The sequence below is a fragment of the Rattus norvegicus genome, chromosome 7, assembly GCF_021556685.1.
Source record: "Rattus norvegicus strain SHRSP/BbbUtx chromosome 7, alternate assembly SHRSP_T2T, whole genome shotgun sequence".
In the NCBI taxonomy this organism is placed as follows: domain Eukaryota; kingdom Metazoa; phylum Chordata; class Mammalia; order Rodentia; family Muridae; genus Rattus; species Rattus norvegicus.
Window position 1 is genome coordinate 68264598 of NC_141540.1, and position 26694 is coordinate 68291291.

The 26694-nt window shown below is 46.0% G+C and overlaps 2 protein-coding genes across 3 annotated transcripts in view; one reads left to right on the forward strand and one right to left on the reverse strand.

Annotated features, from left to right (window-relative positions):
- Ppm1h (protein phosphatase, Mg2+/Mn2+ dependent, 1H) overlaps positions 1-11795 on the forward strand; it is a 264454-nt gene extending 252659 nt beyond the window's left edge. Inside the window, exon 10 of one of the 2 annotated variants that reach the window (XM_087557298.1) lies at positions 7265-11795. In XM_087557298.1, the coding sequence (XP_087413424.1) occupies positions 7265-7412 (148 nt within the window). In that variant the 3' untranslated portion in view covers positions 7413-11795. The remainder of the gene's footprint in view (positions 1-7264) is intronic. The other variant, NM_001271079.2, reaches the window with a different exon arrangement.
- The window catches only part of LOC148004722 (uncharacterized), a 50125-nt gene continuing 26565 nt past the window's right edge, over positions 3135-26694 (reverse strand). Inside the window, exons 3-4 of the mRNA XM_087559356.1 lie at positions 25607-26026; positions 3135-3968 (exon numbers count right to left, since the gene is read on the reverse strand). Coding sequence (XP_087415482.1) covers positions 26001-26026 — 26 coding nt within the window. The 3' untranslated portion in view covers positions 3135-3968; positions 25607-26000. The remainder of the gene's footprint in view (positions 3969-25606; positions 26027-26694) is intronic.

A 26694-nucleotide genomic window follows, 5' to 3' on the forward strand; every position in this document is an offset into this window, starting at 1 on the left:
GTGAGACATTTGAAGTCTGGTGAAGGGGATGATTGTTAACACTTCTTGATCTCCCCCGCCTTGTGTGGGCCGCCATATTGAATGTTTAAGGAAGAAAATCTTAATCCCTGTAGAAGCCTTGAGATTTGCAGTGTTACTACACCAGGCTTTCAGGCAAGGAAAAGAGAGGCCCTAGAAGCTAAGGAATTTTTCCCAGAAGCAGTCATCTGGGTGGTGTAAAAGCAAAGATTAAATCTTCGGGGGAGGGGGGTCCATAGCCGTTGAACCCCTTGTCTGAATCACTGCAGAAGTGTCAGAAGCAAGAGTTACCATGCAGTTTAGAAAGAGCTTTGCCTTCCCATAGCTTCAACCCCTCTCCTTTTCTGTTTTCTCTGCCACCCCTGCTGACCTCCTCCAAAGATCCACCCCTCTCCCCCTTCAGAGTGTAGCCGTCTGAATTTTCCAAAGCCCCATCCTTCCTTGGCAGCCATTTCTTTCAGCAGAACTTTGCCAATCAATATTGAGAGCTTCAGGCAGGGAAGAAAAACATTCTTAAAATTCACCTCATCTCCCAGGAAGACTCTTGCTTTGCAGAGAACGAGCACTTCCAGAGACCATAGTTCCTTAATGCTGCCTGGGCAAGCATTTGCGAGGAAGGCATTATTGGTAAAGAAAGGTCTTACTGCGATTCCACAACCAGCATCCAGAAGTGTCAGCCACTTCGGTCCACTTCAGGTCCCAGGCGTCCACAGTCCATTTCCGTCCCGTCTTCAGCCTCCTCCTGCCCTTGCTGTGGGGCTGTGTGTTTTGGATTTGTTTCATTTCTATCTGTGTTCTTGGGTCTGTGGTATATAGCCGTCCCCAAGCTCAGTCTCAGTATCTCAGAGCCTTCCCATCTCATGGCCGAAAGAAGCATTTTCTTTCATTGTCGGCAACCCAGGCCAACTCTGATAAGGTAGACCAGAAGTGGCTCTTCCTCTGGAGGGGGGATTTCTGTATGCCAGTCTCAAGGAGAACAGCCTTGGCACTGGCTCCATGCTTGGAGTGAACCGAATTTTGAATATGGGGGGATATTGAGGTATCCACCAGCTTGGCCCACTGCAGGGGCTGGAACAAAACGTCTGTGACAGCAGAGTTCAGCTCGTGAGGGAAGCTTCCTTACCACAGCCATACAGTTGGCTTTCACTCCAGCTAGGGTTTGCCATCCTATAAAAGGCATGTCAGAAAGCTGTCCAGAGCACTGTAGTTCAAGTCTCACTTGCAGAATGCAGTGTCCTACACAGGGCTGTCTGATGGGAGGGATATCACAGCACCATGGATGCTGAGTAGAGAGACAGCGTGCGCAGAATCTCAGATCCTCATAGCAATGTAGGGCCCAGAATTCCTGGGGTGATCCCTGAGTTTCTCCCTCCAGTTAGAGGTTGTCCTTTCCCAGAAGTATTTGCGTACCAAGGGCAAATACACAGGACAAATGTGAAGTTAACCTTCATACTACTGTGTCAGGGATCCTAAGCCCCCAGGTCAACATAAATATGTGCAGAACCAGGAAGACTCCATAGCATCCCACCCCCCACATGCACCCATGCTGAAGAGCATCTTAAATCCACATACCTCACGGTACAGAGTCAACAACTGACATCCGTTGTTATCTTACCTTAAAACACATGTGGAGAAAGGGCAGAAAGACATGATGGTGCTCTCCTCTTATCCTCTCCACCCCAGAGGAACCCTGGATGTAATAGGACAGTTTTGAAGGAGCTAAACATACAGATATAAAATCATGGGGTGGGTTGGGAAAAGAACCAGAGACATCAGAGACAGAGAAGCTCACCATAATGACCACTGAATGGACTGTGCAGTAACTGTCTAAGGAAGCAAGCAGAGGAGGGAAAGGCATCGCACAGGGAGGGGTACAAGGTACTTCCCGAAGATCGGCTGTCAGGGAGCTATATGAAAACCTCAGGGGTGGAGATGGATCATCCTGTAAGGGTGCTTGCCACCAAGCCTGAGGCACGGAGTTAGATCCCTGGAACCCACGTCGGAAGGATGAAGCAGACACCATGAAGCCGATCTCTGACCTCTCATGACTTCTGACTGCAGCATGCACATATACACATAAATAAACAAATACTTTATAAATAAAAGTGCTACTGAGAGGGCCAGATTTGGTTCATAGAACCATGCCAGGTGACGTATAAACATTTTATCATCAGCCACAAGGAATTCAACACCCTTTACCAGCACTCTTGCATGTGCATTAGTGAATGCACACACCAGCATATGCACACAGACTTGCACCCCTCCACGCACACAGCACACATGTGATCTTTAAAAAAGTTTTAATCTAAAAACACTAGTGAAAACAACAGTCTCCATACTGCACCTTGTAAAGTTCTTACTCTAAGTTACATCAAGGTCTTCATTGTCCGAAGATGACGGAAGGTTACCTAAAGGACTGTGGACAATGTACTTGTCTAGTGGGAAATAAAATCCAAAGTGAGGAGTGGACTGTGAGAGGAGAGGACGTTTGCACACCCATCGGCTTACTTGCCTGCCCAGACGATAACTGATAACAGTGGCTAACAGGGACAGAAAGCCAGAGCAAGCTAAAATATCACACTGTTGTGTGGGTGGTGAAGGAAGGTATTTAAAGTCGTTTTAGCTTTTAGGACTATGGCAGAAATAGTCAAGGGTATATTGAAAATTGAGTATAATTGCCTGATGAAACAAAAAATAACAGTGTCTCCAAATCACCTGTGTGTAGCGGGGGCGAGGGTGGGGTAAAATGTTCTAAGAGCTGTCAGTATGGCAGCTTCTCCATGTGGGGAAAGCAAGTGCAAATCACAAAATAAGCCTCCATGTATGTGTGTGCGTGTGTACGTCTGTCTTTGTCAGTCTGTTTGTCTGTGTCTCTCTGTCTGTGTCTGTCTATCTGTCCTTGTCAGTCTGTCAGTCTGTCTGTGTCTCTCTGTGTCTATCTGTCCTTGTCAGTCTGTCAGTTTGCCTGTGTCTGTCTGTGTCTGTCTATCCGTCCTTGTCTGTCTGTCTGTCTGTCTGTCTTTGTCAGTCTGTCTGTGTCTGTCTGTCTGCTTCTGTGTTGCAGTGAGAGTAAAAGCTCATGTACACCATTTTATAATAAGTGATACTCGAATGACTAAGGTCAGGTTTTCTTTTAATTAGCTGTGTACCATTAAAGACATGATATACTTAAGATGGCGACGAGACTTATTAGTCCTTTTGCGGTTGTAGGCTTTGTAGCTGAGCGTCACCAAGGTGAGGAGGTGGCATGGCGGGCTGTGATTTCCTGTTTTGGGAATGAGAATCTCGTTGTTTAGGGAAGGTTGGTGGGAAGGCGGCACACTGGAAGTGAGAACAAGCTGAACACTCACCGGGTTCTTCCTAAGACATGAATGGGGCTTACAGAGAAAATTAAGGACCGTCAGAGAGAGCAGGTGCCATGTGTTATGGAAACTGGGACACTGGTGAATGGGGGTGTATCATGCATGGATGCCAGAAAAAGAGAAGGACGGTCAAAAGGAGACTCCAAGTTTAAAGAACACAGTCAGCAGGATTAGCTGAGCAGAATGCCTATGGACAAGCTGCCTTGGGATTGGGCTATCAGAGGAGATATGGGGGTGGGGAAGGTAATAGGGCCTCCTGGTAAGAGGCCGGGGGACTTAAGTGAAAAGGAAGACATTGGAGGAACAAGAGGGGACTTATGTGTCAGGAAACTCAGGACCTGGGATATAGCTCAGTGAGCAGCGTGCTGATCTGCCATACACAAAGCCCAGCTCCCATCTCGAAGGCCACATAAAACTGGGCATGGTGGCACACGGGATCCTAGGACTCGAGGTAGAGGCATGAGAATCAGAAGGTTGAGGTCATCTTCCGAATCTAGTTCAGCCTGAGGTACAGACTGTCCAAGCTCAAAGTCCAAGAGAAGGGCTGGAGAGATGTATGGTCCTTAAAGGGTAGCTCGCAATCAAAACCTAAGGAAAAAGAGATGAATGGTCAATTCTCAAGGAATTTATCGTGCAGTAAGTGACAACTATATTTAAAAAGTGACACCTCATTGAGATGAAACCCTTGGGGTGTAAGTTTCATAAGGGGCCATTGTCTCCAGGTGGTCTAGGATTCTACTTTTAAAATGTCAATGCTCCACTGTGTACATGTATGAAATTCTTTCTCCTCCTCCCTCTCTCTCTCCCTCTCCTCCCCTTCCCGCCCCCTCTGTAAACAAAAAGAGTGGAAAAATTTGAGAGCTAACTCTGACCGTTTAAAAGTACTAGAAATGGCAGCCTGTGATTCCAGTGTCTCAGAGGCTAAGGCATTAGAATTGTAGCCTGTAAAGCAAGACTCTGTCCCCACAAACTAAAACAGCGAAAATCCCAAAGTCATGAACAGTATGGGGCTGTGCTCATTCTGACTGATCTCGTCCTGGTCCCTAGCCATTTCTCAGGACTGCCAGACCGGATCAGGCCTGTTTGCCTCATGACCAGCCAGCCAGCCATTAAGAGCTGTGTCTGGGCTTGTCAGAGCTTCCTTTCCTGACTTTTTAACAAGCTTCTGTCTTTTCTTGTCAGCCATGCCTTTTAGTTTACCATGCCCGTGTCTCCTCACCCCTCAGGCTGGTTGAAGGCATGTTCAACCCTAATGAAGGAATTAATATCTGAGTCAGCAGGTCCTTTCTTCCTGCCTTGAGACAGGGTCTCTCTGTGTAGACCAGGATGCTCTCACACTCAGAGATCCACCAGCCTCTGCCACAAGTGCTGGGGTTACAGGCGTGCACCACCACCACCATCAGTGAAGTTTCTGAACCTTCAGAGTTAAGGTTCAGAGACAGTCAGTCAGTGGATAGATAAACATCACTGGAATGTGGTGACATTACTGCTACCTCATGGTTATGTTTTACATGTAAAACACCGAGAATAACCTCAGATAAGCCCCTTAGAAGCTGTTGTGAGTCTGGAGGATGAGCTGTAGAGTGTGTGACTGAGGTATTCATTCACACACACACACACACACACACACACACACACACATACATATAAAGTTCACATATATATATTCATAGTCCTTCAGCCCGAAGCCTCCTTGGATGCCATTGTCTCTTTTTTATAATATTTATTTATATGTATATGGGCATTTGTTTGTCTACTTGAATGTTTATGTGTACCACATGCCTGCTTGGTACCCACGGAGGTCAGAAGAGGGCATCAGATCCACCGGACCTGGAGTTGAGGATGGTGTAAACCACCATGTGGGTGCTGGGAACTCAACTGGAGTCCTCGTCAAGAGCAGCAAGTGCTCCAGACTATTCTCCGAGCCCTCTGTCTAGCCCTCTCTCTATTTCTTGATGGCAAGAAGAGACTCACTGGTTGCTCAAGAATAATAGACTCCATATCAAGCCAACCATCGTCTCGGTGGAGTTAGAAAAAGATATCTGTCTCACCCATGTGCCTCCCGTGCAACCAGAAGGAGACATTGGTTTTGTATTGAATGCATTGTGGGTCTCATCCACCTTGGCTCTAGGAATAGACTTAATTCTTTTAATCTGTACAGCTTGCAAGGTCCCCAGCCCTGACGGTTCACTACAGTCCTTGTTCTTCCAGTGAAGTCTGTTTCTACCTGAGTGTTGTACATTCTTCAGTTTAGAGGAAAGGCATCTGTCCCAAGAGTCCACAGGGAACGAACGCTGAGGCACTCTGAGCAGGGAAAAGGCCGTGAGCACCTTGTAAAAGCCCCATTGTCAAGCTTCCCAGAGGACTTACATAGGTGACATTTATTTTCCTGGTGATTTATCAGAATCCGTGTCTCAGCTGTTTAGGTTGCAAACGTGATTTAATCTCGACACAAATAACAGATTCATTGTCAGAACTGGGCTTACCTTAACCAAGCTTACGAAACCAGAATGCTAGCTGACATTTATACAGAGAAATATAGCTGACTGATACTTTCAAAGCACAAAAAAAGGTAGCATATTCTTTTCTGGTAGGCAAGCCTACACAGGGAGACAGATCATAATCAGAAGGTTATTTGGGGAATGTGAAATCAGAAAAGAGAAGAAGAAGAAGAAAGGAAAGATGAATCACTTGTTTCCTGGCAAAGGCTTAGAAAATAATCCACCACACACTAAATCCATCCCCACCAGACTTCTTTGAAGTCTCTTAGCTAAGGCTCTGCACAGACCAGTCGTTGAGGAGGGACCTACCGGTGTTTTATTTAATTTTTATGTCTCGTTGCTAACAGAATTCCATGCCCACAAATCTCCCCTCAAGTTGCAACTTCTTCTCTAGATGGCAGCCATTCTGCTAGTTCAGTATTACTCCTTTTCTTCAAAGTTCACAGTGTACATCTCCATGAAAGTGAGCCCTCACTGTCCTGACGTGAACTTAACATAACACCAACAAAGGCGGGCATAGGGAAACTCACCCACAGCAAGGCTTATCCATCGCTCACACCCGCCCACCCCTCGCCCCCATGTCCTTTTCCTATACCATGTGTGGCATCTTTAACACTTCCCTCTCAACGTTTGAACCTGCCTCTCAAGAAGGTTTACCAGAACCACTGAATGTAAAACAAGCCACTACCCTTTGATACAAAAGGAAGTCCTAAAAATAAACATTGATGACAGAAGTTTTGGGTTGGTTTTGTTTCTTTCCCCTCATGTACTTATTTAGCCAAATGCTGTTTGTCATGGAAGACTGGGCCTGTACGGATCTTTGTTAAGGTATAATAACACCAGACCAAGATTCCTCTGGCTCCACTGCATTAATAACATCTAGAGAGGCCAAGCGCTGGGATGAGGTTGGAGATCATTTAATGTGGTACCTTCTTCATCCACCACCCCAAATACATTAGCCTTGTACATTTGAGAAGATGGCTCTTGCTTTGGTAGCAGTAGTAGTTGCTGTCATTGTAGTAGTAGTAGTAGTAGTAGGAGGAGGAGGAGGAGGAGGAGTTGTAGTAGTTGTAATAGTAGTTGTAGTAGTTGTAGTTGTAGTAGTTGTAGTATTAGTAGTTGTATAAATAGTAGTAGTTGTAGTACTTATAGTAGTATTAGTAGTAGTTGTAGTAACAATAGTAGTTGTAGTAGTAGTAGTAGTAGTAGTAGTAGTAGTAGTAGTAGAAGTTGTAGTAGTAGTAGTAGTTGTTGTTGTTGTTGTTAATAACTGTAAGGTAATTGGAAGTATATGATCGTAGTGATGGTTCCTTTCCAGCCTCTCTGGGCCTTGACCCTACCCTTGCTGCTCTGACTGTCTTTTTCCTGCCTTCTCCTGCACAGGTACACACTGGCAGCTCAGGACCTGGTGATGCGTGCCCGAGGCGTCCTGAAGGACCGAGGATGGCGGATATCAAATGACCGACTGGGCTCAGGAGATGACATTTCTGTATACGTCATTCCTTTAATACACGGAAACAAACTGTCATGAAAGTGACCCAGGGGACTAGGAAGACAGAAGAAGGGAAGAAAACTGGGGTGCCTCCAAGCAGGGCGGGACTGGGGAGTAAGTACCTGGGCTGGATTCCAGGTGACGCACATTTTCCCCAGCCCAGGTGGGGAATTTGCTGCCAAAAGGCCTCTGGCTTTGCTTCAAGGAGACCCTTGGGTTTCCGTTTCTTCTTTGGTAACAGGTCTGGACACTGAATAAGAGCAAAACGCACAGCCTGCTACTGAGGGTTACATCTCTCTTGGTTTCTACAGTAGGGCTCCTAGGCGGCAGCAGCCTATTTGGGGCGCAGGCACACGTTTATTTATTTTACCTAGAATAGCAGGGACAGCCATTCCGGGTGTAACTGGTAAAAGACTTCTCAGCCTGTCAAGCTGCCAGCATCTCTCCAGGAGAAGAGCCACATTGAAAAGTTGGGGGACCATACCTCAGAAAGTACGAGCAGTCATCTCATTGTGTGTTCCAGTTATTTCAGGGATCCTTCCTGCCCCCCATTTCCTGCCCCCTCCGTTTCTCTATATTCTTTTGTGGTGATGGTGGGGTGAGGCAGAGTTTTTTTGGGTTTTTTTTTGTTTTGTTTTTGTTTTTTTGACATTTCTCCCATCTTTCCCATTTCCCTCCACCGGGACTTTCCAAATTGTCACTGGACAGTTTCCAGATCAGAAACCAGCCCATTCTGACTAGTCCCATGTTCTGTGCCCCATAGTTTTGTCCAGAGCAATGTCTAAGGTGACGGTCTGTCTTTGTTGTGTAACATTTACCCCGGGGTTCTGTTTTTCTCCCCAAATAGATATGTTTGCTTCAAAACATGGGTGTTTCATTGGACCAGTGGTTCCTGGGTTATCTTTAAGGCCCCTCTGTGTGTCTGGAGGCTCTGCCACGAGAGGCTGGGTTTGCGGTTCTGGATTGGCGATACTCCCCGCCTTCTGTGTCCTGGAGAGGCATAGGAAGCAGCGTCCAGCACCACGGCTAAGCAGGCTCTTGTATCCAGCACTTGACCATGTTTCCTTAGGGAAGGGGGTGTGGGATTCAGGCTCCTTGGTCGCTGACTGTTCTCCAGGCACAGGAGGATCGAGTGTCACAGCTCAGCTAAGCAGCAGCTCTTCCTGACACCTTTGTGCAAGGATAACTAGGATGACACTTGAATAAAAGTGAATTTGAATTGCAGTTGGTCATTGTGATGCCCCCCTCCCCTTTCACATTGCTGAGATCTCCTTCCTTTTATGCATCCACTGGTGTGTGTGCCTCAGTGGGCACACACGGGCACATGAGCACATGAGCACAGTATCTGTCCCCTGCTTCCTTGCTGGGAGGACCAGCAAAGTCCAGTTTAAAAATCAGCCGTCTCTTGGGCAGACTGCTGCTCTGCCCAGGGGCCTTCAGAGTAGCATCCGGTTGCCTATTAGATCTGTTCCTGTTGTCTTCCAGGATATCAGCTTTCTGACAACTGGGTATAAATCAGACATTTCCAACCCAAGAATGGATCCAATGGTGTCATTTCCCTAAAATGCTTGAGGAGAAGGCAGTTCCAACCTCCCAGGGCAGCGGGGCATTCCCTCCCCGCCGGAAAGCCGTCCACATTCCTAGAATTGTAGATATTTTCTTAGGGGAAGGCCTGGTGCCATCCCACTCAGGAACAAAGTCACCCCACTGTGTAGAGCCAGGGCCCAGCCCGGCAGGTGACATACTGTGAGTGTGTGCCAACTCGCTGCCTGAGGACTGAGCTGTGGCCATGCTGGGGGCACCCACGTGTGCCTCTTTTTCAGGATGTCTTCCCCACTCCTGACACCGATGCTGGAAGTGTTCTGTGGCAACCATTGCTTCCCTGACAGAATACGATGCTGTGGGAAACTGTTCAGGCACGCTACAGCAGCGTAGTCCTCTTCCAGCCCGTGCCCCGTTCTCAAAGTCACACACAAACGGGGAAACTTGAGAAGGTCTTGAACTCTGCGGAAGACCTGAGCCGCCTTCCATAGGGAGTATTTCTGGGTTCCCCGTGCCTTTCATATTTTTGCTTTTCTGACCTCCTGAGTCTCACTTTGACCTTCTTCAATCACATTCAAGCCTCCTGTCGAATTGGAGTGTGAATATCCTGTAGGTGTCATGACAACATTCTCCCAGTTCATGTACCGTCAAACCAAACCAAACCAAACCCGAAAAGCCCAAATTCAAATTACCCTAAAACCCAGAGTCCTTGCTGGTTTTAGTTGGAAAAGAGTTCTCTCCGTGAGGCCGCCGCTGTGTGGAAAGATCTTAGTTTGTGTTGCAGGGGGTGGGGCTCAGGGGAGAAGACTACAAATGAAGTGAATAAATCAAAAGTGGGGAAAGTGATTTGTTAATGCCCATGGCAGATCTGCCCAGCACTGATATTGCTCTGTGCTTTGGGCTTACTCTGTGTGGGCCTCGTTGTTCCCTGAGACTCTAAGTCACCCCTTCACAGAACAGGATGGACCTGTGTAGCAAGTTGGCCCTTGGAGGAACTCCTGGGAAGGCCAAAGGCCAACACACTCAGAATTCTGCAAAGCATATTTCAGTGTGTTTTTAGAAATCATGTCTGTCTGACTTATAGTGGGACCGCTTGCCCCAGCAGCCTCAGAGGAGGCTTTGCGTAATGAGAAGCATTCGATTTCCTAGTCAAGGCTTTATGGGCATCTGGGGGGTTGTGTGGCTACTGCCTTTAATGAAAGGCTCCCTCAACCCTAAATCTCTCTGCTCAGCCAGCATCTGCTCTCTGACTAGAGGCACTTCCCTGAAGAGAGTGGACCCCAAAGCTTCTTCTTAGTGACAACTGAAGCTTTGCTCCTCCAACACCAACAGGCGAAGGTGCAGGAGGGGCCTGCTGGGGTTGCCTATGCTTAGTGACCATCCTTTGTGGCTGGGAAGGAGGGTGACAGTTGGGCTGGAGCAATCTGAAGCTGTCTTGACTGGCACAAGCCAGAGAGGTCAGTGTTTCAGCTATTTTTCACAGTATTCGATTTTGGAGGATGGGGAATGTTGAATTTTTTTTTTTTTAATTCTTAGTATCTTACCTCCACGGGGCCATGTGAAGCCAGCCGTGTCTTCCCACCACTCTGCTCTGAAAGTCTTTCTTGAGGGAAATCATGCCCCTAGGTGAGCAAGACTCAGAGCCTCAGGAGACAAATTTCACTCCAGATCTTGGCCATCTGGGCGGGGAGTTCAGTTCTCCCTGGTCACCAATTTGGAATCCCTTTGGGAAAGTACCTGGTTTGCTCTCTGCCCTCCCACCCTGCCTCCTCTTTCCTCTGCTGTTTTCTGAGGGAGCGAGTGGCAGCCAGTGCTATTGAGTGCACTCCTTCAAGGTGTCTTGTCTTCTTAAGTGAGCCAGGATCTCTGGTGTTTTCAGAGTTCAGAGTATGTTATTCTGTGAATCAGTGCTTCCAGGATGGCTGGAGAAAGCAATGAAAATTGTCTATGCAAGGGGCAAACAGCCCGATCCTACCAGATCTAATGGGGTCGTAGGGTAGTCTTCAGCCATAGGACAGGATTTTGTGTTGGGAGCTCATAAAAGTGAGGGCTCATGAGCACAGAGAAGTATTACGGTCTGCAGACCACAGCCCACTTCTCTGGGCAAGTGTCGGTTGCTATGTGGCAACATGACATTATGTGCATGTGTGTACACGCGTGCACACGTGCACTGGAACTTTCAGAGGATGCTACGTGAGCAGCCTGACCTCCTTTGTGAGCCTCGAGGCCCCTGTCAGATGTGAATGCCATTTGGGGGAGTACCACTCTTTCCAATTCACAATGGTATCTGTGTAAATAGCTTTAATATTTCTTTCCCTTGTCTTAGGTGAAGTTTTGTTTGTGTAGCAACCAGGTACGAGGTGACCAAATAAAGCAGTGAACATACTGTTGTGGCCAGCTGTCACGTGCTGAAAATGGAGACCCTGGTTCCTCCATTCCTCTGCTCTCTATCATTAGATGAGTATTTTGTGTGTGTGTTTAGGGGATCCAGCCATCACTTCTTCATTCCCAATTTGCCTCTAATTTTGTTTGTTTCTTTGGAAACCCAGGAAGGGCCCCAGTGAGGATCATTTGTAAGAATACATACATGGTGATCTGGGTTTCCAAAAAATTACTCTACATACAGTGAATCGAGAAGAATCTGTCTGGAGATTGGTTTCCAAACCATGTACCTTTATGCTTCGTGATTGTGAAACCTCGACTTTTGTAAACCCCAAACGAGAACCTGTTTAGTTAAAGGGGGATCTATTTTGTGTGTTTTGAAATTTAGGTGCAACGTCCCCTGGAAAAAAACTCAAGAACTGTATATGCTCAATGACATTTTAAATAAAATACTATATATGTATATATAAATATGTATATAGAAAATCTTCAGCAAAATGTGGTGCAGTTTCTTCTTGACGAGTCACAGAGTCATAAGAGAATATCATGAATTATGGGGCGGTCATCGCTTGTTGAGCACAGACTCAAAATCAAATTCAAATCAGATTCTTCACAGGCGTGGTAGTGAAGATTCCAACCGTGCCTCAAGGAAAGCTATTGTGGACAGAACGTACAATCACACAAGAAGTTTCTAGGAGGAAAAATTATTCCCAAGAGTAATGTTGAGAATTCAATACAATAGATTTTAATCATTTGTCCCCACCCCTGCCCCCTAACCCCTCCCACATCTCCTCCTCTTCTCAACACAGAACTTTGTGTCATTTATTCTCTCTCTCTCTCTCTCTCTCTCTCTCTCTCTCTCTCTCTCTCTCTCTCTCTCTCTCTCTCTCTCTCTCCAATTTGCACTGCTCATATAGTCCCAGGTGTGGGCCATCCACCGGAGTGAGGTTAGGTTGATCTGTCATTGGCTGCACCCTTAAAGAAAACTGATTTTTCATCCCTTAGAAGCCATCAGCTGCTCACAGCTCCTTAGTTAGGGGTCAGGGGCTTGCAAACCTCTTCCTCCTCTATGCTAGAATGTTGCTGGCTCATTCTTGTTCATGTAGCCACAGCTGCTGTGAGCTTGTGAACGCAGGCTTCTGGTCACATCCAGAAGAAGCGGTTTAGATGCAGTCCTCCCTGGCTCCTCTTTCTCTCTGTTCCCTCTTCTGTGTTGGTCCCTTGGGAAGAGCTTGAGATATTGATGTCTCATCTGTGGCTGAGCACCTAAGAGATATTCCCTGAAGACCATCCTCAGCTACATGGCATGAGGCTAGCCTGAGCTACATTAAAAAAAAGGGGGGTTGGGGATTTAGCTCAGTGGTAGAGCGCTTGCCTAGGAAGCGCAAGGCCCTGGGTTCAGTCCCCAGCTCCGAAAAAAGAAAAGAAAAAAAAAATAATAACTTGTAAGCTGTTCCACCTTGTAAAGAAACTTTGACAGGTGGGGTAAAACATCAAAGGACATCGATTGTGTTTAGTGTTAGGATCTAAGATGTTAACAGTAATCTAAACTATTAGCATGATGCTAATCTGCAGAGGCTATTCAACCAAGGTCCCATTGGGTGCATGAAGACACACACAACTCTGGAATGCGTTCTTCCTTACGTGCGTATAAATCAAGAAAAATGGATGTGGTGGGTTGTTTGCAACTCTGGTACTTATGAGGCTAAGACAGGACAATCACGGGTTCTAGGCCAGTCTGAACTATACCGCAAGACCCTGTCTCAGAAGGGGTGGGTGGAGGCTAGAGAGATGGGTCTATGAAGTGAAATACCACACAAGCATGTACACCTGGATTCAACTTCTCAGAATCCACGTTGAAACACACCACCAGTAGTGTGAGTGTCTGTAATGGGAGAAATGGGAGGCAGAGGAGGGAGACTCCCCGGAAGCTTGTGGGCCATGCACAGCAGAAAACCTAGAGACCCTGTCCCCAAGTAGAAAGTGATGCTTGACACCAGAGCTCATCGTTGTAACACACCAATGCCTATATTCATACACACATAAATAGCACACACGTCATAAGAACACACACAAGAGCAACAACAAAATAATAAAGCATAGCAATTATTTTTAAAAACTAATAAAAGATAATTGCCCACTCCTGTAATTGTCTATTTAACATTTTCCATGTTCCTTTTTTCATAACATTTTCAGTTAACTGCAGGTAACTGCGACAGTGAGAATTCCTGCTCCTCTTTCTGTGCCCACGGGCCTGCATCACTATGCCTGGCGTGTGAGAGGAAGTGTAGGTTATATAGGCTTTAGTTCAGGAAGAACACAATTGAAAACAATCGCCAAGATTCTTTAAGGCAAGGTGTTACCAAATATCCTTGGCTAGCCTGGAACTTTTCCTGTAGACCAGGCTGGCCTTGGACTTACGGTGATCTGCCTGCCAGACTGAAGGTGTGTGCCACCACCCTTGGATTTGACCTTCAGCTGTACTGGAAGGATGAGGAATAGGTAAGAGGAAGTGGCTTAAGAAAACACACTTGTAAGTTAGGAAGCAAGCCTCCACAGCGAGAACTGGAAGAGCCCGTTTGTCATAGTAATAGAGGTTGCCTGGAACCCAAGAGGCCTGCATGAGTGTGTGTTTGCTCCAACTTCCTGACACTGGACTGACCATGGTAAGCTAGGAGAATGGTGACCAACCACTGTGGAACCCTGAACCCAGGAAGAGAAAACAGAGGTCTCATCTGATATTATTTACAACCACTGGACTTTTCAAGTGGTTCCTTGTTTCCCTGGGTGCTTGATCTATGGTATTAATACAATTTTTAAATCATGTATGTGCAGTTTTTTTTGTTTGTTTTTTTTTAAAGGTAATCATTATTCAAAAAGTTTTCATCATTTAAAAATCCTTGTCTACAAAGTATTTCAAATGAGTTGCCATGTTCCTTCAACTAAGTGACAAGCCAAAGACTGAGCTGCATATCCTAGGCGATATCCTAGTCTACTTTCTTGATGGCGTTTTCTGTCCTTGGAGTCTTGAGGAGCCGACTGCTGCATCTCCCGTGTCTTGTCTTTTGCTTCTGACAAGATGGTCCAGCCAGCTAACCTCCTTTGCTCCAATTACGCTACCCAAAAAAAGATTCAGCGTGTCACCGAGCAAAAGATGGGGACAGAGTGTCCTTGCCTATCTCCCAGGGACTGGATCGGATCAGCTGGCTGGACCAAGGAGTCTAGAGACAGGGTTTGGGGAGGTCAAGGGCGGACATGAAAACAAGCCTCTGTTTTAATCTTCCAGGTTGATGCTTGCAGATCTGGTCACTCCATGGTGAAAGGGGGTGGGCTCTTCAGAAGATGATGGGTATGCGTGGAAGATGTTGGGTAGGAGTGGAAGACATAAGATTAGGACACTATTATTAGATGCCTGGTCATAACCAAAAAGTAAGAGACCTCTGTTTTCTCCTCCTGGGTTCAGGGTTCCATGGTGGTTGGTCACCATTTTCCTAGCTTAGCAATAGTCAGTCCAGTGTCAGAAAGTTGGAGCAAACACACACTCATGCAGGACTCTTGCTAGAGTCCAGCTTGGGTTCCAGGCAACTTCTATTACTATGACAAACAGGCAGAGCAATTGATCTGGGAGTGAGAAAAATATGAAGTCACAACCATGAAACACCTCACAGCAAGTCACCACACACCCTCTGCACACTCAGGAAAGCAGTGTGCTCAATGGACTCTCTCTGACTTAAACCACAGAACTGTACAAACTGGCATCAGTGACCCTAGCAAGTTCCTGTCAATCATCACTTCCCAGTGTTGGGTCAGCAAGAAAAAAAAAAAAAAGTAGGAGAGATTTTGGAAGAATGGTGACTGCTCAGCTCATGTTCCAGATTTGGGGGGGAAAAAGAAAAATAATACGTGTTTCCCATGTCTTATAAACTTTAAATTCAAGTTAGAGATCATCTGGCCAACCTGCCAGTTGTATAATAAAAAAGGGAAACTTGCTAGGTGTGGTGGCACACACCTTTAATCCCAGCACAGAGGCAGGTGGAGTTCTGAGTTCGAGACCAGCCTCGTCTAAGAGTGAGTTCGAGGACAGCCAGGGCTACACAAAGAAACCATGTCTTGAAAAACAAAACAAACAAACAAACAAACAAACAAACAAAAAAATCAAGAAGAAATCCAAAAGAAAGAAAGAAAATTAACAATATGGTTGGCCCCAGGCTTATAAAAGAAATAAATATTTTCATTGGTATTACGCATTAAAATATAATGGGAATGGACTCAACTATTTAAAGGTGAAACAATTATACTATTTTTCTCTGGGAATTGCTTCAGAGTATCTGAGAGGAAAGGGCTGGATAGGTTTGCAGATAAAACAAGATTACAAGATTGGCTACACTGAAGAAAGTTCCACAAACTGGTCATAAAATAACGACCACATGTTTTTCCCATCTTTTCTGGAGTACCATCTGCCAGGCCCACCCAACAATTATTTAGTTATTAGGCTATGGGCTAGAAAGCTTCTCCTGTAATGGGCCTATTAATTAATATTTTAGGATTTGTGGGGCCATTTGGACTCTGCCACAACTGCTCAGATCAGCTGTCATTACTCAAAAGCCGTAGGGAAGTTCTGAGGCAGGAGGTGTTGGTGGCGAGGGATTACAAAAACCAGCTTTAGACCTTGACAAAAATAATTGACTTGTAAATGTACGCCCAGTCTTTCTCATGAAATAAGTGAAGTCAAACATATTAGTAAACACTCACAGCCTCACGCCAAGGAAAAGCCAAGTAGATTCGAAATCGTTTATCTTGTTTTGTTGGGTTATATTATGAGGTCACTTATAAACGTGTTTGCTGTGCTCCTAAGACTGTCCTCCAATCAGCTTTCCGATACACTGGTAATCAAAGAGCCAGAGTTGTGATTTTATGATAGCATTTCTTCCAACTCACACAGCCTCCATTGTATAATCTGCCCCCACTTATACCTTTGTTTCTGATTTAGAACAAATCAGGTAACTCTTTGCGTGCTGCACTTCAGCTATGAAGCCAGAAGACGTGTGCATCCTTGTACTCATTTAACTTTGTGCTGTACAATTGGTTTATGGGTTTGTTTGGTTTTTGGTTTTTCTTTTTTTAAGATTTTTTTTCTCCCATGGCAAAAGTCCCTGCCTTCTCCAAATGAATGACAACTATGTTCTCTTGTAGTCAGAGAACAGACTGTATGTGATTTCAGCCCTTTAAGTCAGAGTTTACGTAATGGCCTGCTGTGTGATCTATCCTGGAGAAGGCTCCCTGTGCATTATGGGATGGATGTGTATTCCACTATTGCTGTGTAAAGTCTGCAACTCACTAGTTAGATGTGGATTAGCATACTGCTCAGGTTTTTCTGTGTCTTTGTGAACCTTCTACCTGCCTGTTTTATCCACAGTTGGAAGTAGGATGTTAAGTCCCTCTTCAATTGCCTATGTACCGCTTTGCCCCCGTAAGATTTTGTCTCGTGTTTTTTGGGGTTTTGGTCCCTGTTACCAATGCATATGTTTATGGCTGTTGTTTTCCTCATGGACGGATCTCTCTTATCCCTTTGTTTCCAATAACGTGTTTTTGCCTAAAGGCTAATTTCATCTTCACATCTCTACAGCTGCCCACCCCTCCAATCTCTTTATCCTTTCGTGACCCCATTCTTTCATTTCCTGGTTGCTTGCATTTCTTATTCTAAGTATGATTTGGGAGGGAACGCTAATTGTGTGGTGTTTTTTTTATTCATGATGCCAATCTCTGCCTTGAAAATGTTTTGTGTTTACTTTTTTTCATGTGTGTGTATGTTTTGCCTCCCTGTATATATGTGCTCCACGTCATGTCTGGTGCCCGCAGAGGTTAGAAGGGGGCATCATACCCTGGAACTAGAGTATGGGTGGTTGTGAGCTGCCATGTAGGTGCTGGGAACCGAAGAGCTTCTTGACTGCTGAGCCAGCTCTCCAGCTCAGTCTCTGCCATTTAGTTAGAATGTTTAGTCCAAGTAAGTTTAATGTAATTACTGACAAGATTGGATTTACTGGGTGCTTGATGTGCGTTGGCTCTAGTGTGCCTGCTTAGTATAGAGACCCTAGGATCAGTCTTTAGCACCTCTCACATAAATGGGTTTAATGTTCTCCATTTCAATGTTTGTTTTCCAGGTCTTTTTTCCCTGCTTTTCTATTACTGACTTCTTTTTGTAAAATAAACTTTAATGCAACGTTAAAATTTTTGTTTCTTTCTTGCTTGAGTTCTCTCATTTGTTGCCTGCAGGGTATAGTGAACTTCTTGACTTAAAGCACTATAATTTCAATTGCTAGGAAGTAATTTCATTAGTGTGAGAATTTGGTGCTCCGGTTTGTCCTCCCATTCTTCTTCCTCTTTATGTTTTTGTTTTCGTACAAATTTAATATCTCTATGATGTAATTATATCAACACTTGAATAATTATTATTTTATGCAGTTATAGTTATGTGGGAGAATCCTTACTATTTAATTAACTGGCGTTTATGTCTACGTGGAGCTCTGGGTTGCTCTCTAGTATTTTTTCATTCGGCATGTACATCCTTTTGAAAATTCTGTAAATTAAATTCTATAAGGAAAGAATGCATCATGCTGGGTGCATGCTGGTAGTGGCACATGACTTTAGTCCCAGCACTCAGGAGGCAGAGACAAGCAGATCTCTGAGTTCAAGGCCAGTCTGGTCTGCAGAGTGAGTTCCAGGACAGCCAGGGCTATGCAGAGAGACCCTGTCTTGAAACAAAACGAAACAACCAAAAGGGAAAGCCTTCAAATGAGAATGTCTTCATTTTCCTTTTTTGAGGGTAAAGAGTTTCACTAATTGATTCAAGCTTGTCTCAAACTTGTGATCCTCCTGCCTCAGCTTCCCCCATGCCCAGCTTCTCCTTCACCTTTGAAAGAGTTTTGCTGGATATAGAATTCTTTGTGAACAGATTTTTTTTCCCTTCCAGCATTTTTAATATGTCATCTCCTTGCTTCCTAGTCTCCATGGTTTCTGATAAGTTTGTTGTTAGTCTTCCTGAGAGTGTCTCCTATATGGTGATTCACCTCCTTCTCTAGCTGCTTTGAAGAGATTGAGTAGGTATGGGTCCCACTCGTGCATCGTGCACTGAATTCACTGAATTTCTTGGATGTGTGAAGTTTTCCATTACACTCAATGCTGTGGTGTGCAGCATACAGTTCTGGCTTAGCCTTCTCTTCCTGGCTATGTAGAGCCAGGAGATCAATCAGAGATGTACTGTCAGGGCCTTTGCAGTTCTTTGCTGGGAACGTTGCCTGGTACATTCTTGAAGGCATTTAAACTTCCAGTAACATGTTGATGCTTTTTCAAAGCCCTGGATGAATATCTCATTCCTAAGTTCTTACATTCCCGGGGTTTTTTGTTTGTTTGCCTTTGTCCGACTCTTTATTCTCTGTTGTGATGGTCTTAGAATAGGTATGATGTTAAACAGCCGTTCCTGGTTATTATTTATTTATTTAGTAATGGCCTATTGTCAGAGCTGTGTGCACAATGATCAAGTAAAAACACGCCGAGAACAGGAAGTTGTAGAACTTCAGATAGCTCAATTGCCAACAATTCTCTGGGCATAGGGCTTAGGGGATAACTGCAGATTTAGTCTGCTTCTCTGGCAGCTGGTCATCTGCTGGTCCTCAAAGGGGTCATGTCCATGAGAACACTGGTGTTCAAGGCTGCCACTGATCTGGAGAGGGAAGAAGCTCTAAAGGTCAAATGCCATCAGGCCCCCATTCCTGCAGTTATTCTTCTTAGATATACATTCCCAGAAGCGTTGGCAAGTCTTCCATTAAGTCCCAGATGCTAAAGAAGTTGGTCTTGACTACGTTGGCCAGTATCCTCTTTGCTTGAGCAAAGGAACGGATTTTCAGAGGTATGCGCTACTGTTCTAGAAGCACTGCTCTGAAGGGGAAAAACAAAAGATTGTACCAGGAAAGCCAGGGGAGTAGTCTAGTTGGTAGTGTGCTTGCCTAACGAACAGGAAGCTGTGGGTTAAATCCTAGCACTGCGTAAACAGGGTGGATGAGGAAAACCGTTAACCACTGTCAGCAAAGTTTAACGGGCAATCCTGGTTGGAGCCTACGAGACAGTAGGGCCAAGAGGTTTCACAGGGGAACAAGAGTAACAACTAAATGAAGAGGCCATTCTTGTGACCTTTCGGCAAAGATCGTAAATGCTTTCTGCTCTTGTCCTAAGGATTTTTCTGGGTCTAAATTTAAAAAAATAACAGACTAATTTCTTTGGCAGAGGAGAGCTCAAGCCAGCCTCATACTGTCTCTCTCACACGGCTGTCAGTAGGTGCATTCACACAAGTCTACAACGAAAGAGAGCAAATGGGGCAGAAAGAAATGTGAGATGCACAGCTCGGAGAGAAAGAAAGGAGGACGGGGGAGTCCATCATCAGAGCCAAGGCTTGGGAAGAAAGAAATAGGGAAAATAAGGAGAGCTCTGACCCTCAGTAGGATAAGCTTATAACTCGTGCTTCTCAAAAGTAACCACAAATCAGAGACGCTACGAATGTGATTCAAGGGCGCCAGGGTTTACTCCAAGTTGGTGCCTCACTTGGCCATGTGGCACTGCCGTTAACATTATGCAGGATACAGGAGTAGATGGGTTATGGACTCTTCCTCCCTGTTTAGGAAGAGCCACTGGGGCCCAGAGAGTGTGGAAGTCCCTGGGATATGGAGAACATGACCCCAGGACGTTAGCAGTGCCAGCGTCATGGAATGTCTGCCAAGAAGAACTGCACCAGAGAGTAGACTCAGGCCCAAAGAGAGAAATGTGTTGCAGGCAGAAAATCCAGAAGGGCAGAGCTATTTAAGCTCTCCGACACTGGACATGTCACTGCAGGATTCGGCGTTTGCCCTGCGAGGTTTCAAAGCCTTGCTTTAGTTCAGCATTTCCTTACCATGACTCCTCTTTCTCTATTTTTGGAATGACAATGAGTATTCTGTTGCACCATATGTTAGAAGTATATTACTTGCTTTTCGATTTTATAGGAGGTTACATTTCAGAGATAGCCTTAAGTCTCAGAAGGTATTTTGGACTTGGAAACTGTGAAAGACAATGGGGACTTCTGAAATTGGACTGAAGGTATTTCGATATGGCTAACAAGCTTATAGGAGCTAGGAAGTGCAATGTAGTACTTTGAGTAAGAATGGCCCCAGTAGGCTCATACAGTTGAATGTTTAGTCCCTAGTTGGTGTTTCTGTTTACCTTGCTTCCTTCTCACTCTGGAGAGTAAGTACACACACACACACACACACACACACACACGCACACGCACACGCACACACACACACACACACACTCACACACTCGCACACTCACACACTCACACACACGTATATAGTTCAGGCTAGCCTCAGTCTCCTGAGCTCAAGGGGTTCTCCTGCCTCACAAGTAGCAGGAGCTACACCTACACAGGGCACTACCCTAGTAGATGCTTGGTACTCATCCAGACCTCTATGCCAGCAACTCTACTACACATACCATAAAGCTGAGTACCAGAGTAAGTTGTGAGGCCTTGGCTGAAGCAGAATGGCTAGCGAGCAAACCCCACAGGCAGTAGCTCATGGTACCATTCCAGCAAAAAATGAGGAACAGGTTTAGCTGACCCACAGGTTAAAATGACAAATCTTCGCAGTCTGGAAGACTGAAAGAAATAATGCCCAAATTCTCTTGAGCTAGAAGTGTGCTTAAAAAAGATCCTACGGTCTTAAGCACTGGACTGTAATAAAAGAAATTGTACAAGGTAAATCTTCCACCAGGATGCCCAGCCACCGTAGCTGTTAGAGAGCCTGAGGTGTCAGAGAATCATCTGGTGCCATGGTGTCAATATTACGGCTTTTGACATCTCTCTTTATGGCCTCAGCTGACCTGAAGTAAGATGACCATTTCACACACTAACAGCTGTGTTCTGATGATGTACTTGATCTCTGCCTCTGGGCTCAGGGGGAGAGTGATAAGTTGATATTTCTCATGGCAGAACAAAACTTCCAAGTGCTTCAACTTAAAGGACCCCCTCACCCCCCAATCCAATGATATAATGTCAGCGATAGTGTCAGTTAATAGTACTGTGGTGGGTTTTAGCCCGATAGCACATTAAAATCACCTGTGAGCTTTTGAGACACGTTGGGGTTGGGGCCATAGCTCAGTTTGTAGAATGCTCCCCAAGTGTCTTAGGGTTTTAGTGCTGTGAACAGACACCATGACCAAGGCAATTCTGATAAGGACAACATTTAGTTGGGGCTGACTTAATTCAGTCCAGTATCATCGAGGCTGAAGCTTGGCAGCATCCAGGCAGTCATGGTGCAGGCGGAGCTGAGAGTTCTACATCTTCATCTGAAGGCTGCTAGCAGAATACTGGCTTCCAGGCAGCTAGAATGAGGGTCTTAAAGCCCACACCCACAGTGACACACCTACTCCAACAAGGCCACACCACCCAACAGTGCCACTCCCTGGGCCAAGCATATTCAAACCATCACACCAAACATGTACAAAGCATGGATTCTGTCCCAGGCACTTCATAAACTGGGTTTGGTGGTATCTGCCTGTAATCCCAGCACTCAGAGGCAAGAGGATTAGAAACACAAGGTCTATATTGTGATGAGGCCACCCTTGAGTACATGAAGGGATCTCAAAAAGGAAAAAAGAAAAGAAAAGAAAGAAGAGTAGACAAGTAGCTATGCCCTTTGGCCAGGTCAAGTAGGGGAGGACCCCTCTATCAATACCTTGTAAATGCTCACCAGCCACTGTAACAGGAGACTCACTGCGTAAAAACACAAAGGACAAGACTCTAAATGTATCTGGCAAAATGAAAAGGAACTGATCCCTACTGAATCCAAACTAAAGACAGAATTATTTTTGGAATAAGTTTATACTCAGAATCTATTTGCTGTTTACCAAAAATTCAAGTTTAATGGGCATCCCATATTTTATTTGGAGACCACAAAAGGACAAAACTGAAGATTAAATAAAGCTCTGTGAACAGATGTCTCTCTGTGTGGCAAGCCTTGTCTCCCAGAACAGGATCATGTAGAACGTAACAAAAAGTGACATTGTACCAGGCCGGTGTCACTTGTGGGGAGCTTCTAAGCTGTGGAAGAGGGAAGGGGTCAAAGCAACGCTCTGGGGCCTGCATAGCAACGTTCCACATCCTGATGCCTCACGTCAGAAGTTTACTCTCAGCAGTCTGGAGCCAAGAGAGGTCAAGTTTGACTGTGGCCTCTATCAGTCTTCTCTGTGTGTCCCAGTCACTCTCTTCATCTCCCCCGTGTGTATGTGTTCACATGTATGTGCAGGCAGGCATGCCTGTGCATGTGAAAGCCAGAAAACAGCCTTGGCAGTGTTCCACACAAACCATTCTCCTTGGTTTTTGAGCTTGGCTCTCTCATTGGCCAGGAGATTGCTGAGTAGGCGAGAATGCCTGCTCCTCCTGGGTGCTGGAGTTGCAATAATTAGCGTGCCCAGCTTTCTCTCTCCCTCTCCCCTCTCCCTCCCCCCTCCCCTTACCCCTCCCCTCCCTTCTTCCTTCCGCCCCCCACTCTGCTTTGTTGTTGTTCTTTTTAACTTGAATGTGGATTCTGTAATTGAACTCAGGTCCTCACACTTGTAAGGCAAGCGAGTTATAACTGAACTGTGTCTCCCAGCGTCTTTGCTGTTGTTTCCTTTTCTATAAGGGCTTTAATCAGGTTAGAGCCCACCCCTATGGTGTTATTCAATTACTTTATTTACTTGTTTGTTTGTTGTTTTGGGTTTTGTTTGTTTTTGCTTTGTTTTTGTTTTGTTTTGCTTTGGCTGGCCTTGAACTCACAGAGATCCGCCTGCCTCTGTCTCCGGAGTGCTGGGATCAAAGGCATAGGCTTCCATCTTGGTAGCAGCTGTTTTTATGCACTCAGTCTCCAAATGCAGTCACGTTCTCGGATGCCTGTTACAGCAGTTTTGTTAGACACAAACTAGCCTTTAACAGCGCCCCTCTGAGCTGGAGAGGCGGGTTCTCCTTTAGGAAAAAGTAGCCTCACTGGCTCAGCCGGAAAGGGCGGAGGTGTAAGGATGTAAATTACTAAGCCAAGCGGAAGCCATGTTAGAAGAAAGTATATGAAATCTATTTTCATATATATGAACGCTGCACGAGTCCAGCCTAGCATTCTGTAAGAGCACATGCCCAGGGGTCCCCACCCCGACTTTCTGAGACACCCGGGGGACCAAAAGCAGTCTCTAGGAATCGCCCAATTCTGTGGTGTCCTCGGGAGGAGGAATGCACCCGACAGGCCCCCGGATGTAGAAGCCACTCTTTCAAGAGGTTGGTGTAACCGGAAAGGAGAAGAGGGATGACAGGAGAGATGGCCGCTCAACAGTGGGGACACTGGAACCCTTCCATGCTTCTACTGCGGCCAGATTTGTGGCTTCCTTTGCCCCTTGTAGGAAAAATAAACACAACTAAACGCACGTGTGATGAGTGTGATTACAGAGCACGAGTAGGAAGCGATCCATATTCATTTCAGGGGTCCAGGGGGAAGGCAGGCAGGAGTGTGCACAACCAAAAGCCCCAGATATCCTGGGTTGCCGGAGGCTTCCAGAACCTGCAGGCCCAGGCGGCCCTGATCGAGTTGAGATAGGGCCAAAGGAAGCCAGTTCTGGTCTCTCCCTACGTGAGATGCACACCTGAATCTCAGGGGAAGGCTGATGAGGGGGCCTGGTAGCTCTCTAGGTTTAGATTATCTAAAGTATAACACTGTCTGTGTTGTTCTTCTGAACATTTACAAAGAATGTGGGCAGGCAAGGGGGATGGAGGGTCGGGGAATGGAAGCCACCAGCTACCTCTACCGAACGAGCGCTGCCCCCAACCACTGACCTTTCCCAGAGTGGTGACAGTCTGGCAGGCAGCCGTGCCCTGCCCAGTGCTGAGCGGGTGCTCTGGCTTCCCTCGCCTTTGTCTGTCCAGGGCACATCCCGCATCTGTCCCCTGAGCTCCCCCACCAGCGTCTGCCATTCCCCTCGCAGCCGTTCCACCGTGAGCGAAAGGCTTCTTAATAAGAGTGTAAATAAAAGCCAGGCTGAAAAATGAGTTTTCCATCTCAGCAATCACCGGCCTAACCTCGGCTGTAAATAGTCTGGCGAAGGCGCGCAGATGGAATCCCCTCACCTGGGGGATCAGGGCATCGCTGGGCGGTGCCTGTCAACAGCTGGGTGAGCGAAGATGAAAACCCTGAGCCTGGGGACACTGCGCGAGTCCAGCCCAGCGCTGTGTACTAGCAAATGCTCAGGGACACCACCACCACCTCTCTCTCTCTCTCTCTCTCTCTCTCTCTCTCTCTCTCTCTCTCTCTCTCTCTCTCTCTCTCTCTCTCTCTCTCTCTCTCTCTCTTTCCGTGACATCCTGGGGACCCGAGAACAGTCGCTAGGAATCACCTTGTTCTACGATGTCCCCGGGAGGGAGGGATGGACCCGAGGGCCCCTCTAATTTATGGTCATAGGTGTCATAGATTTAACATGATTTATCTGACCACAGGGAAGATCACAAAAACCTCGAGAAGACTGGCCACCCAGGCGTTGTGCATTTCTGATTGGCCTTATTAATTTAGGATTCGGTCAGGAAGCAACCTCTTGGCTGAGCCAAGGAAATCAAGTTGGTAACTGCCTCACTGGCAGAGGTCTAGCCTTTGTGAAATGGAAGAAATAATGGATTGCTGTAAGTTGGACCGAATGTGCCAGCATGCTGATTGAATCAGATTCAGCTTGAGAAACGGGCTGAAGATCTTTTGCCTTGGCTGGGACTGTTTCCCACTTCGTGTTTATACAGACCAAAGACACCAATGCTTGCCAGATAGGAAGGAGGATGGGCACTTTCTTGTTTTGTTTTTTGTTCGTTTTGTTTTTTGGGTTTTTTTTTTTTTTGTAATGTTTGCACAGGGCTTAGAACACTGACAAGTCAAAGATGTTTTATTTCACAATTTTATCTGAAAAAAATAATATTTCTTGCCCTTTGATTTCTTGTCAGACATCCTAAGTAGTATTTGTGGGATCGGAAAGGTATTGGAGAAGCACACCAATACGCCACACTTCCCAAGGTCATTACCTTGTGTTACTGCAGTAATTGTCATTTAAATGTCACCATTGAGTGATGCAACTCAGCTCTGTGAATATATGGCGACATAAGACTATTTGAGGGGGCTGCTGTGTTCATTGGAAAATATTTTCATGTGAAAGCATTATGAGTTTGGTAGAAGTGGATACGTGATCTAAATACACCCCCACTCATTTGTCGTGCTTACCTGTATGTAGGATTCCAGCGTAGACGCATGGCACTGGGCAACATCCAAATCTCAGGGAAGCCAAAACAAAGTCAAAGAGAGGAGAACTTGGTTGACTGGGGGAGGGGCAGGTTGGTGTTACATAGGCACCGGCATAATCGGTTCCTTTCATGATAGCTCTAGCCAGAGGAAAAATGGACCAGGAGCAGGTGAGTTCAACTTCTTTTGCTATCTGAACCGATGAATGGTTGCCTTAAACGCCATTGAGTCAGAAAGTTGTGTGCTCCGTTTATTGCCAGGTGACTGAAGCTCTGAAGCGGTCCAGAAGGCTGTCAGTAATTGTCCTGCCACTCCTCAAGGTGGACATGAGCAATCTTGCTGGTAGAATCGGCTTCGTGGGGGAGAGGGCTGCCTGTCAGTGCTGACTGGTCTCATCAAATGCTGTTGGAGTAGAAACGAAGGGGAGCCACTTAGTTGTAGAATAAAAGCAAAGTGGGGCAGAAGGCTCTGGGTCACCTCCCAGAACAACAAACATGGTCTCGGAGTCGGGAACAGGGACCCGTTTGAATCGCCAGACACGGTATGTGCAAAGAGAGCAGATGTCCTATGTCCAGTGCCCTAAATGTGTGGCACGTGAGGTAGGAATAAATAACGAAGCATGTAGATGTATGTTAGAGCCAGCGAAGGTCTCCCCATGTGTTGTCACTGCACTGGTTCACGAGGAATGTGTTGACATAGAGAATGAATCATGCTAGCAAGCGCCAAACTTGAGCATGGAGAGGGAAGGGAACTGGATGGGGGCAGAGAGGAGAGGAGAGGGGAAGAGAAGAGAAGAGAAAAGAGGAGAGAGGGAAGAGAAGGGGAGACAAAGATGCCGGTGTCCCAGGCTGCCCAACTCTGTGCGTCTCATCTCTCAACCCCTCCCTGTAAAGATGCATTCAGAAGTCTTCGCTACCTTTTTAAAGAAAATAATGGAAACACCTGCTTGTTTCTTTAAGCAAATTTAATGCTGACTACGGGACAAGCTCAAGTCATAAACTAGAACTAAACTTTGAAAATCCTATTATCACCTTTAATTATAAACCATTCTCAGCCAGCGTGACATATGG